Source organism: Notamacropus eugenii, chromosome 1 (genome assembly GCF_028372415.1).
Source record: "Notamacropus eugenii isolate mMacEug1 chromosome 1, mMacEug1.pri_v2, whole genome shotgun sequence".
Classification (NCBI taxonomy): Eukaryota; Metazoa; Chordata; class Mammalia; order Diprotodontia; family Macropodidae; genus Notamacropus; species Notamacropus eugenii.
The window spans coordinates 525660814-525674435 of NC_092872.1; the positions used below are offsets into that span (position 1 = coordinate 525660814).

The following is a 13622-nucleotide window of genomic DNA, read 5'->3' on the forward strand; positions in this document are numbered from 1 at the left end:
CAGTTAGGTTTACAAACACAAAAAGGAAACAGTCCCTGTTTTCAAAGAGCTTCCATTCTACTGGGCTAAAATACAAACACACACACACACACACACACACACACGAATAGGAAATATACACAAAACCAGAATAATTACAGAAGAAGAAGACACTAATAGCTGAGACCAGAAAAGGCCTCTTGAAATAGATGGTCATTAATTGAGCTGAGATTCCAAGGGTATGGATGAGAAAGGAAAGCATTCCAAGGATGTTAGAGTGCCTACAAAGGCTTGGGGACTGGAGATGAGAAGGTAGACTGAGGACTGAAAGAGGAAACTGGAATCCTGAAGGCTGTGGGATCACATATGGGTGGCTTCATTTAGCCCTGTAAATGTCTTCTAATGTTCTAGTTTCCTTTAGTAGCTCCTGATAAAAGTCTGTCACCCATAAATTTGTCTATGCTTTTTAACCTATTAACATTTTCAGTCTGTATTCCATATTAGGTCAGAGTTGCTAAAATTTTCTCCCTACTGTATAAAATGGTACTTCCTTTTATTTGACCTAAATTTATCTCCTTTGATCTTTGTGGCATATAGAGTCTGAACCTCTAGTCTACGGCACATGGAGGTTGTCACTTTCCCAAGGTCACACAGTATCAGAGTGGAATGGGATAAGTATTTATGTATGTATGTATGTATGTATGTACTATGTATTTATGTATGTATGTACTATGTGCCAAGCACTATGCCAAGTGCTTTTCACCAAAATTATCTCATTTAAAAAATATCTCAACTGTGAGAGGTAAGTGCTATTATTTTACCGTTGAGGAAACTGAGGCGAACAGGGTTAAGTGACTTGCCCAGAGTCACACAGCTAGGAGGTGTCTGAGGTCAAATTTGAACTCAGATCTTCCTGCCTCCAGATCCCATGCTCCATTTACTGAGCTGTGTGGCTGTTTTCTATCAAAGCTAATCCCTCGTCCTGGTAGAAATATTTTCTATAAGTCCATGACAACTAAAACAGACCAAAAAAAAAAAAAGTTGCAAAGCTTGAGCTGGGGTTTAAAGCAATATTGGAAAATTAACCAAACAAAATTTGAGTCAGAAAGTACCTCTTTGATTTCTGTCTGATAGAGACTGAGATGCCTGAGTTAGAAATCTAACAAATTTAGGAAAGTAGAAGGTGGGATTAATCTTGGTTTGAATTGACTGTTGGAAGTATGACTTGCTTCTAGTTTCTCCCTGGCCCTAAGGGCTCTTTCCTAGGGCATCTAGGTGGCACAGTGGATGGAAGGCAAGCCTGGAGTCAGGAAGATTCATCTTCCTGAGCTCAAATGTTACCTTAGACACTTATTGGGTGCGTGACTCTGTTTGCCTCAGTTTCCTCATCTGCCAAAATGACCCTGGGGAAGGAAATGGCAAACTACCTCAGGATCTTTGCCAACAAAACTCCAAATGGGGTCATGAAGAGTCATACATGACTAACAAAAACAACAGCCCTTTGCAAACCTGAGTTTTTTAAAGAATTCTTTCAAAGTTTTAGATATAATGTGGACCCAGGCCCAGTGATGAGTTTGGTATGAGATTTTATTTTGCTTGACCCAAATCCCTAACATAGCTCTGGAACTGCACAATTTTCTGGAGCTTCTACATTTTGACACAAACTGTTTAGAAAACCAGAAAGTATGTCTGTCAAGAATTAGGCTTAGATTAACATTTTAGGATCATAGCTTCATAGATTTTGAGCTGGAAGGGACCTTGAAGATCACAGAATATATCCCCCTCATTTTGGAGGCTCAGTAGGATTTTGTGACTTGATTAAGGTCACAAAGCTAATAATTAATACCTGAGGCAGGATTTGAACCCACGTCTACCTAACTTCAAGTTCAGTGCTATCTCCTTTACATTTTACCATATCTCAATTAGGTCAAAATAGATATGCAAAAAGTCACACTACAAAAACTTTGGAGGAGAACAAGATCAGGTACCTGTCACATCTGTATTTAGAGGAAGTGTTCTAAAGTAAACAAAGGCAAGAGAAGATCATAATCTACAAAATAGACAATTTTGACTACGTAAAGTTAAAAAGCTTTATTTTTGTAAGAATATAATAAATGGTCCAAATGGGTTCATGTGATAGGTATTAAGGCTGATGCTATAAACAAATTAACTGGTGTAGATAGTGTATTTTGTCAGATTTATGGAGAATGAAGAAATTTATGATCAAATGAGAAGATTAGAAAGTGCAAAATGGATAATTCTGATTACATTAAGTTGAAAAGTTTTTGCACAAACAAACTAAATGCAAACAATATTAGGAGTACTAAACTAAAACAAGTACACATTATCAATAGTGTTTCCCCTGTGGATAATAAGTAGCCAAAATATAAGAACAGTTTTCAAAAGAAAAATTGCAACCTATAAGTGACTAGATGAAAGCCAATCAGTAATAGTAAGAAAAATACAAATTAAAACAACTCTGAGGTTTCACTTCACACCAAAAAAAGATGAAAAATGATGGGAACTGTCAATATTGAAGGATCTCTAAGCAGACAGGCATAGTGAGGCACTGTTAGCGTGGGTGTGGAATGACCCAACTGTTCTTAAATCAGTTTAGGAATTAGGCAAGAAAAATGACTAAACTTTTTATGAACTTTGACTTAACAAGCATACAGTTGGGCATTTGTCCTAAGGAAGCCCAAGACAAAACAAAGCAAGATATCATGTTGGTGTGTCTGACTTTTCATGACTCCATTTAGGGTTTTCTTAGCAAAGACGTTGGAGTGGTTTGCCATTTCCTTCTCTGGGTCACTTTACAGATGAGAAAATTTTATAAATAAGCAAACACAGTTAAGTGACTTAGTCCAGGATCACACAGCTAGCAAACATCCTAGTCCCTATTTGAACTCGGGTCTTCCAGATTCTAGGGCTGGTGCTCTATCCACTGCAGTACCTTGCTGCTCACATAACACCCAGCTGTAGCAAGGAGATGGAAACAAGGTAGGTGTCCATTGATTGGAAAATGGCTGAAAAAAACTGAACACGATGGCAAAGGAATGTAATGGAAAATTACTTTGCATAAATAAATCAGGGAAATGTGGGAAGATTTGCATAAGCTGACGCAGAGCAAAGTAAAGCAGTACCAAGAGAAAGAAGTATGCACAATGACTACAATGCAAATGAAAAAAAGTCACTAAAAGGAAACAATCCCGAGTGACTGAAAAGTTGACAATGGTATGGAGAACAGAAAAAGAAGTATGTCTCCCCTCTCAGAGTAGAGAAGCAGGAGATTAGTAGGACAGAATATGGGGTACATGTCACATGCCTTCATTAATTGATGTTTTTGTTTATTTATTTATTTTTTAAATTTTACATTAGTTTAATGCCTTCAGGAAGAGTGCAATGGGGGGAGGGGTGGAGGTAGCATTGAAATGACAGATGGGGTAAAGCAATAATAAAACTTTTTTTTTTTTTAATGCAGGGTTTGGACAAGATGGTCTCCAAGGTTCTAAATCTATGATATTATTAATGGTCTCTCTTCTCTGGTTATGTTTATTGAAATCCTTCATTTGCTGTAAGATAGAGCTCAGGCGACACTTCTTCCCTGAAGCCTTTCTTGATTCTCCCAGCTGGAAATGATCTTTCTCTTCTTGAATCTCTCATAATACTTTGGATATGTCCTTTGCAATTATTACCTCCTCATTTGTATTATGGTTCTAGAGATTTCATCTTCTCCATTAGATGACACATTAAAGGTCAGGAATTATGTGATTTCATCTTGGAAAGGTATTGCTGAGCGCGCAGGGATCCACACAGTGCTGAGTAAATGCTTGCTGAATTGAATTGCTACTATCATTAACATTAGCTCACCTCTAAATAGTTCTCTACATATATTTTCTTATTTGATTTCCAGATTTTCTTTTCCTGATCTGTATAACAAAGGAATTGAACTAAATGACCTTTAAAGTCCTTCCATCTCAGAACTTGTAGGAATAGACTGACAGGAGCAGAAGGAGCTGTACTCCTCTCTGCCATGGGGAAGGGCCATTTTCAGAATCTGAGAGGAGGATGGCAAAGATTTTCAGCAATTGTTGGTGCAGTGAAGGAGAATTTTCTGCAGAATTTGGTGCAGTGAGGATGGAAGATTTTTGATGGCACCCAGAGAAGCAAGGGGGTTGCTAGGCTGGCACCTGGAGATACAGCTGAGTTTCTGATTGAGGGAGGGGTTAGTCAGTAGCCTCTATGTCCCAAAGCAGCAATGCTCAGCTTGATCAGGCAGAAGGGCTGCGGCAATGGTTTAGAAGAGAGCCTGGTTGAGAGCAGTTCTTCCAATTTTTTCCCCACTGTCTAGCTGGCACAGTCTACCCAACCCCTGGGGCTGCATTCTCGTAGGGCAGCCTTCGTGAACCATACCTCCAGTTTCCCAGTCTCCCTTCCTATTACTCATTGACACTTGGTGGGAGGGAGGACGCGCGCGAGCCTGGGCTTGTGTGAGTATTGGGGAGCGGGGGGGGGGGGGGGTTCCATCTGTGGCTCCTGACCTTGCTAGAGCCTGAACACCCCAGTGGGGAAGAAGACAATTCAAGGGCGATGCCCAGAGTTGGCATCGGGGCACCGAGAAAAAAAGCCTCTCTTTCTGATCCTTTCCACTTGGCAAACTCAGTCTAACAGCTGGAGAACCCGCAGCCGGGCGACCTCCGTGCACCAGCCTTAGGAAAAAGGGAAATCTTGGGGGGTTTGGTTTCCAGGCAAGAGCCTGGGGGTGAGCAAGAAGGGGGTGGGGTGGGAATTGGAGACGTCTCTCAGAGGCTGAGCCGGGAGAAGGGGTGGGTTTGGATTAGCATAGCCTCCTCCCTTTCTCCACCTCCTCCTTCAGCCCTTTCCTGAAAAAGGCTGGGGGGGAGTGGTGGAGGAGTCTGCTGAATGGCCTCTCGCTTCCCTATTCATTTCCTCTCCTTCTGCCTCTTGCGCTCCTTGGCCACTGCCGCCGCCATCCCTCTGTTGGTCGGTGAATGAAAGGCAGAGGCTGCGGGAGGCGCTGGTCTAACAACTGCCCTGCAGACGCTGCCACACCGCCCGGGAGGGAAGGAGCCGGAGCCGGAGCCGGAGCCGGAGCTGGAGATGTACGGTAAGAACCGGCCAAGCGGAGCCCGAGAATAGGAGCCGTTGGACCCTCAGATTCAGCACCCCGGACCAGCCCCCAACCCCTGTCGGCTAGAGTCTTAGCAAACTTCCAGCAGCCGTGAACCGCGTGGGGGGAAGTGAATGAATCACTCTTCCCCCCGCTAGCTAAGCCCTGAAGGAAATGGGCGAGGGCTCGCTGGGCAGCCTGGAATCCTGTTTGTGTTTGTCAGTGATGCTGTGTAGGGGCGCCCCTAAGGAGCTGGAGACAAAGCTAGGGAAGAGAGGGGGAAGGGGGAAGGTACCGACACTTCGAGGGGCGTCTCTGGGTCCCTCTGTCGTGGGCGCGGTTGCCTATTGTTTGGAGATGCTCTGGGGTGGGCCAGCTGAGAAGGACTTCGTTGGCCCTGACCTTCGAGGGATAACCAAGTCTAGTTCCATTGTCAAGGGCTGGAATTTCGTACGTAGCTGGTTTCTATGGGGTAGCTTGGCGTGATGGTTAGACGCTCGACATCGACTTGGACCTAGGAAGGCTAGGCTTCAAATCGCACCTTTGACACTTAGGGTTGACCCGGAATGGTACAGTGGAAAAAACGCTGGATTTGGGGTTAAAGGATCTGGGTGCGAATTCTGACTCTGCCACTTTTGACGACCTAGTTGACCTTGGGCAAGCTACTTAAGCTCTCTGGGCCTCAATTTCCTCAACTGCAAAATGAGGGGGTTGGACCTAGATGAACTAGAAGGTCCTTTTCTATCTTACTTTAATCTAGTTGAGCCCCAGTTTCTGCCTCTAAAAAATGGCATTAACAATGCTTACCTCACGGGGTGTTAGAAGTATCAAATAAGGTGATACAGGTAAAGCACTTCGGATCAGACGAGAGAACGTCTATAAAGCACTTTGCAAACCTTAAAACACTATATAAATTCCAGCTATTGTTAGGAAAGCTGAGCAGAGAGGAAATGCCTTGTATAGGTAGTGGTGTGACTGAATTTGCAGCGTCTAGGCTGACTAAAGCAGGGCTGGGAGTTAGTGGAGACTATTATTATCCCTCTGGGAAGAGGGTCATGCCTTGGTAACGTAAGACCAGGAAGTGGAAGCTGGGTTCTGGCAGGGGTTATGATCCTGAGGTCTGGTGAATTGACTAGTACTTGGATCTTATTTTACTGCTGGCTGGGCTTTATCTCATCTCTCTAAGGGTTCAAGACTCCATGTCTTTTCGGATCAGCATGGTGTTGCAGAAGACGCACTGAATCAAGAGAAAGGACCTGGGTTCAAATCACAGTTCTACTATTGTGACCTTGGGCAAGTCATGTTCTATTCCAAGCCTCAGTTTCTTCATCTATAAAATGAAGAGGTTTGAGAACTTTTAAGATTCCTTCCTAAAATCTATCATCAGCTGATAAAAAGTGGGGGGAGAAGCTAAGGGAAGGGTTCGCACTTCATCCTATTGCTTATTTGACCCAGCTTCTAGCCTGAGCTTTCCAAACCCTCCTGCCCCCACAACTTATGTTCAACAGCTTATTTCACACCTGCCATTGCTCTGCTTTGTAGCCTACCAGCAGGTCCTCTGGCTTTACTGGATATCCTGCTTGTCAAGAAAACAAACCTCTTTGGATTCCATGGTGATGGTGATGCTCCACTAAGTAGGGGGTTGGAAGGGAGCAACAGGGTTTTGGGAAGAGAGTCCTAGACTAGAGATCAGAAGTACTGGGGGATTAGAATCTCACCTTTGACTTTGATGCTCTATGTAACCATGGCAAATCACTTAACCTCTCTGAGCCTCAGTTACCTTATTTGTAAAATGGGTGCAATAACACTACCTATTTCATCCATTTGTTATGAAGACCAAAATGAGGGAACACATGTAAAGCACTTTTGCAAACCTTAATGAGATATGTTAATGTTAGCTGCTATTTTTGTTACCATTATCCTTCAGAAATCCAGACCAGCCTAAGGTCAACATTTCTTGGACAAAATGGACATCAAGTATTACGAAAATCACCCTTTGACAAAGAGCTGCCCTGAGGAGATTGAGATGACTCTGGCAGTTTTAAGATATGGGAAGAGGAAGAATGATTTTTATCATTCATCATCTTTCTTTGGAAGTAGAAACTCAGCCTAGGGACTGGGTCCTTGGAGAAGAGCAGATTTCTCTTTTAATTGGTCTCCAAGGTCTCATTGTCATTTCTGCTTTCTTTCCCTCTGGGAACTGGCTGTGAGTTATAAATTTGGTTGGGGACCTCAGGATGCACAGCAAGGTAATACAATGGAAAGTATGCTAGACACTAGTCAGAGGACTGGAGTTCAAATCCTGAATATTACTCTATGACCTTGAACTCGTTATTTCCCACCATTGGACCTCAGTTCCCTCATTTGTAAAACAGGGAGGGGATGTTGGATAAGATGGTTTCTGAGATTCCTTTCGGCCCTAACTGTAAGATCCCAGGAACCAAGTGGAATACCCTGGTGGCAGCTCCTGATGAATTAGAGCTCAAGGTTAAGAGTCCAAACTGTCTTAGTGGGAAGAGAAGAGACTCTACTTAGAAGCTAACCTGGTTTTCTCCCCAGCTTTAGCATACCCCCCTTCCTTACTTGCATTTCTGAGCTCTGATCAAATCCCAGAAGGTTCCTTTCCTCTCCATCATTTCCCCCTTGCTATTTTGGTCTTAGATGACCTAAGCTGGACTATTTGACCTCTCACATACTAGATTTTTCTGAACTGCTAATCAGTGAAGAGAGAGCCTGGAAGGTGAACAACAGCTGTTATGTGGTCTAACAAGCCCAATGTTTTCTTTCCATGAGTCTCTCTTCTTTTCCCCTACATCCCTAGCTGTTCTGCAGAGTAGTCCAAAACTGCAGCTCATTTGAGGGAGGGCATGTGACTGCAGGACACCTGCAGTGGGAAAATAGCCAGGTTGAGGTTCCATTGGAGCAACATTGGGGGACCTGAATAAAGTCCCATTGTTCAGCCTAGGGAGAGGATAACTGTGCAAGAAGAGGTCAGGACCCAGGGCTCCTGGGCTTCTTTCTGCATCTTTATAACTTGAAGCAAGGCAAGAGATGAGGGTAGAAGAGGAGAGAAATGGAGGGAACTTAGGAGCCAAGATGTCTAGGTTCTATTTTGGGAGCTGCTACAGAATCTCTCATCTCCCTGCTATTAGCCTGTTTCCTCAGCTGCAAACAGAAATGATATTTGTACCCAAAGATTATTTTTTTTAAAGATAAGGATAAAGAAAGGCTTGAGAGGGTCATCTTAAGGTCCTCTTAATGGGGAAGGAGTCAGACTAGCAAAACTCCTGCTTGTTCATCCTTTAGGAGAGGAGTGGTATATGCATCTTGCTTGAATTTCAGATTTAGAATAGTTTGTGGAAAAGGTACTGAACTGGGGAACAGGAAATGTGGGGTCTAATAATGATTCCACTGCTAATTAACTGTGTGACTTTAGTTAAATCACTTAACCTATCTGGGCCTCAGTTTCTTCATCTATAAAAGGAGAGGCTTGGATTAAGTAACCTTTAAGGCCCTCTCCACTTCTAAATTAAGGCTCTTTTTGATATACAAAATGAAAGGTCTGGAGTAAAATAACCTTCAAGGTCCCTTCAACTCTGAATCATGAGATGGAGTTAGTCTTATACTCAAAGCACATTCTTCTAGATTTCTAGTATTTTCCTTTAAAAAAAAGTTTCATGTGATAATTTTGGCTCTTGGGGATATAGAGATTGGCAGAAAGTGGCAGCGGGGGATGGGGAAGGGGTTATACAGGGCATGGTAGAAAATAGAATCTTAGAGCTAATAGGAACCTTAGAGATCATCAAGTCTAACCTTCTTATTTTACAGATGAGGAAACTGAGGCTCAGAGAAGTTATGACTTGCCCAAGGTCAGAAGGGTGTCAGAGCCAAGTCTTCTGACCTCCTATTTGCCCTTCTTTGATGTATACGCTGCTGCCTCTTGAAAAAAGAGAGGTTTGTAGATTTCCATCAGGAATGGCTTATTGAGCCATGAATACACCCCAAGGTGTATTCTTAGCACTAGACAGGGATGATTAATGAAACATTTAGCAGAGGCAAAAGTATTAGGGCATGTTTGCCAGAAGATGATGTGACAGTGACCATGAAAAAGATACAGGATCAGTTTCCTCAAGAGTCTGACCTTGAGTTTGTTTTCTTTTGTACTCTCCCCTTTGGAGTACCTTGGCACTGATTGTCCCCACGCCTTGATTACAGCCCCTCCTCAGCTGAAGAGATATCTTCTGCATAAAGCTTTTTCTATCCCCCCACTTCAGTTACTAGGATCTTCCCTACTTATATTCATTGTGTATACATTGTCTGTATACTTGTGCATGCGGACAGCTAAGTGGCACGGTGCTGGGCCTGAAGTCAGGAAGACAAGTCTGCCTGAGTTTAAATCTGGCCTCAGACACTTACTAGCTGTGTGACCCTGAGTAAGTCACTTAACCCTGTCTGCCTCAGTTTCCTCATTTGTCAAATGAACTAGAGAAAGAAATGGCAAACCATTCCAATATTTTTGCCAAGTAAATTCCAAATAGAGTCACAGAATTGGACATAACTGAAAAATGACTGAACAATTACATATATACATGTTGTCTCCCTCGATAGACTATAAGTCCCTTAAGGGCAGGGACCATTTCAGTTATTTTGTCTTAGTATCCCCAACACCTAGGACACAGTGCCAAGCAGTTTGGTGGAAACTTCATGAATGCTTGTTGATCAGGAGACTTGGCAAATCCATTTATTCCCAAAGCTTTAATGAATACATTTATCCACATAACTCTCAAGTCCAATAGCTTCTGCCCTGACGTCTCTTTTATTTTCTAAACTCTTATCTCCTGGTTACTTACCGGTACCTCAAATATAACATCTTGTCATCATCTTGATGTCATGGTCCTTTTCAAGAACTACTGACAAACACAACAAATATAACATGTTTTAAACCAAACTCATTATCTTTCTTAAACCTGCTCTTCCAACTGCCTTCCCTTTTTCTTTCAATGGCCTCATTACTCATCTGTGTTTGAAAACTTGGTGTTAGTTTTGACTCTTCCCTCTTCCTAACTCCTTGTACTATTCAGCTGCCAAGTCTTATCAGCCGTATCTCCACTATATTACTTTATCTGTCCCCTCTTCTCTATTCCCATTTCTCCCACCCTGATTCAGACTTTTCTTACTTGCTCTCCACCAGGACTATTGCAATAGCCCCAGTTCATCCCACCTCTATTCTCTCCTTTTTCCAGTGCATTCTTATTGTGCTGTTACATTAATCTTCCTTATGAATAGATCTAGGGATATCACAGGATCATAGATGTAGAGCTAGAAGGTACCTGAGAGGCCACCGAATCTAAAATCCTTTCATTTTATCAAACTAGCCCATGACAAAAGTTTCCTTTTCACACTTTATAGGTGCATGAATTTAGAAAGGACATGAAACCAAGAGAATGTTGTATACAGTAACAGCAGTATTGTTTGAAGAATAACTGTGAACTACTAAGCTATTCTGAATATTATAAATATTCAGATCAACCACAAAGGACTTCTGAGGGAAAATGCTATCCACCTCCAGAGAAAGAACTGATAAATAGAAATGCATAGTATGGTTTTACATTTTATACACACACACACACAAACATACACACACACATATAATATATATGCATAGTATGGTTTTACATATATATGCATAGTATTGTTTTATATACATGCATAGTAAGGTTTTACATATATATAATATATACATCTGTGTGTGTATATATATGTATATATACATACAATCACACATATATGTCAAATAGTGGCCTTCTCTATTGTGGGATGGGGAGGAAGGGAGAGAGACAGTTTGGAACTTGAAATGTAATAAAAAAATAAAATAAAATTCTGCAAAGGGAAAAAATAAGACATATGATGCCAAAAAAGAAAGAATATGAGAGACCACGTAGTACAATTTCCTTATTTTACTGTTGAAGAAACTGAGACCCAGAAAGGTAAAGAAGTGATCTTTCCCAAGGTCATATAAGGAGAAAGTGGCAGAATTTGAACACAAGTTCTTTGACTTTAAATCCAGGGTTTTTCCCCACTGCTTGGCAATGCCTCCCAAACATTCTTTTCCCCTTTCTTTCTTGTAGGCAGGATGGTGCCAGGTGCTGTCCATAGAGAAGGAAGAGACCTTCCTCTTCACTGCTACCTTCAGCTGACTTCTGCTTTCGCTTCTGTCTCTTAATGCTTCCTCCACTCGTTCTCCTGGCTGCTGCATTTATTCACCCCTTCTTTATTTCTGCTCTCTTCTTTTCCATTCTGGGTATCCTAAATCATGGAGGCAGATGAAGTTCCTATACCTCTTGGTGCATCATTTCTGTTTTGGAGAGGTTTGAGAGGCCACAAGGGATCAGAAAAAATGACCTGTCCTCCATCTTGTGATCACATTTTACAGATGATAAAAGGGAGCCTATTGAAAGTTAAGTGACTACTTAAGATCAGACAATTGGTATGCATCATTGGTAGGATCTGAACCAACCAATCAGATGGAATCATGGAATCTGAGAACTGGAAGGGCTCCAATGACCATCTAGTCCAACCCTTACATAAAAAGAATCCTTGCCATAGGATGAACTCAGCAAATGGTCATCTGACCTCTACTTGAAAATCTCTAAGGAAGGGGAGCCTCCCACTTCCTGAAGCAGATAGTTTCATTTCTGGATAGCTCTAATTGTTACAAAGTTTTTCCTGATATCAAGCCTAAATTTGGCTTCCTCTTTGCAACTTCCACCCATTTCCTGGTTCTGCCCCCTAAGATCAAACAAAAGCAAATCGAATCTCTCCTCCTCTGACTCTAGAGCCTGTGTGCTTTCCATTCTTCTGGTAAAACATTTTCTTTAACTCCCTGTTGCCTGCTGAGCAAAATTCAAAAGACCTTGTGTGGCGTTCAAGGCCCTCTACAATATAGGACCACCTTCCTTAAGCTTTTCAGATTCACCCGTTAGTCCTCTCTGTGGACTCTGAGGTCCAGGTAAACTTGACTGCATCTATCATGTGAACTCAGCTGTACCTGACAACTTTCATACCTTTGCTCATAGTATTCCCTATGGAATATCTCTCACCTCATCTTTGCCCTTTGACTTCTTACTCATTCTTTAAAGCCCAGCCCAATTATTTCTTCTTCCACGGAGTCCTCCCTATTTTCCCCTGTTGAGAGCAACCTTTCTTCATAGACCTTATATAGCATCTTGTCATGTCTCTGATATTCACAACATAGAGTTAGCTGTGCTTTGTGTCTGATCCCCAAGAGACTGTAATGTTCATGAGGGCAGGTACTTGTGTACCTGTATCTTTTTAAACTCTGTATCTCTCTAAGGGCCATACATAGTGCTCTGCAGAATAATTCCTATTGAATTTTTGAAGACTATATACTTCAAGGCTTATCACTAGCATCCTTCCATTATTCCACATATATAAAACCCTTCAGACTAGCAGTGATACTGAATGGTATGCAGTTGCACGGGGAGGGACTGGGGAAGAGTGGAAAAATTGAACTATTCCAATGTCTGAATCCTGGCAGAATTAATCAAGGGTGGTAAGAGGTTGGGGTGTAAATTGCTGTTTTGGTTCTGCTTCTCTCCTTCCTTTCCCTTCACTTCCAGTATGCTTTTGTATTCTCTGCATTTATCATTCTTTATGGTGTAAAGCATTCCATCACCTTCATGTGGCGCAACTGATTTAGCCATTCCCCATCATTGGGCATGTAGGTTGTTTCCAGATTTTTCTTTGCTATTACCAATAGTGCTGCTATGAATATTCTTACACAGATGTGTCCCGTATTCTTTTTGCTAATATCCTTAAGATAGAAATCTAAAAAATGGGAGTCCTGGTTCAAAGGGTAACTTATCATATAATTCCATATTGTTTTCTAAAGTACTTGAATCAATTCCACTAGTTATGAGTCATTGTGGCTGTCTCTCTACCTTTCTGCCAGCATTGAATTTTGCCCTCTATTACCATATTTTGATAAGATATTTAAATATTTAAATAAATTTTATTTAAACATATTTAAGAAATTGATAAGTTTGATGGTATTACCACATTTTGCTGTTTTGATGTGTGAGGTAGTACTTCAAAGTTGTTCTAATTAATGTTTCTCTGTTTAGTAATGATTTTGAGTACTTTTTTCCACATGATTCTTGATAATTTGTAATCCTTTCATGTCAGATTTTTGTGACTTGTGTTATATTTATTTAAATTTTTACTTGTCTGTCTAGCCAACTAGATTATAATCATTTAGAAGGCAGGAACTTATACTTTTTTTAAATATAGCACCTAGCTCAGTGCATTCACTGCATATAGTAGACATTCAGTAATGATTTATTGATTGAACATTTGTATAATTCCACTTCAAAATTTATTTGAATGAATTTCAATAGGGGAGAGGAGAGGACACAAAAGACATTCTGGAATCTCTCTTCCCCATTTCTATCTGTTAAAATCCTTCTCTTTCTTCAAGGCCCACTTAGATGCT

The 13622-nt window shown here is 41.4% G+C and overlaps 1 protein-coding gene across 3 annotated transcripts in view; it reads left to right on the forward strand.

Moving 5' to 3' along the window:
- The first annotated feature begins 4850 nt into the window (after positions 1-4850).
- The window catches only part of EFR3B (EFR3 homolog B), a 128263-nt gene continuing 119491 nt past the window's right edge, over positions 4851-13622 (forward strand). For 2 of the 3 annotated variants that reach the window (XM_072633880.1, XM_072633883.1), the window contains exon 1: positions 4852-5107. In XM_072633880.1, the coding sequence (XP_072489981.1) occupies positions 5101-5107 (7 nt within the window). In that variant the 5' untranslated portion in view covers positions 4852-5100. Of the gene's footprint in view, positions 5108-13622 lie in introns of all 3 variants that reach the window. The other variant, XM_072633881.1, reaches the window with a different exon arrangement.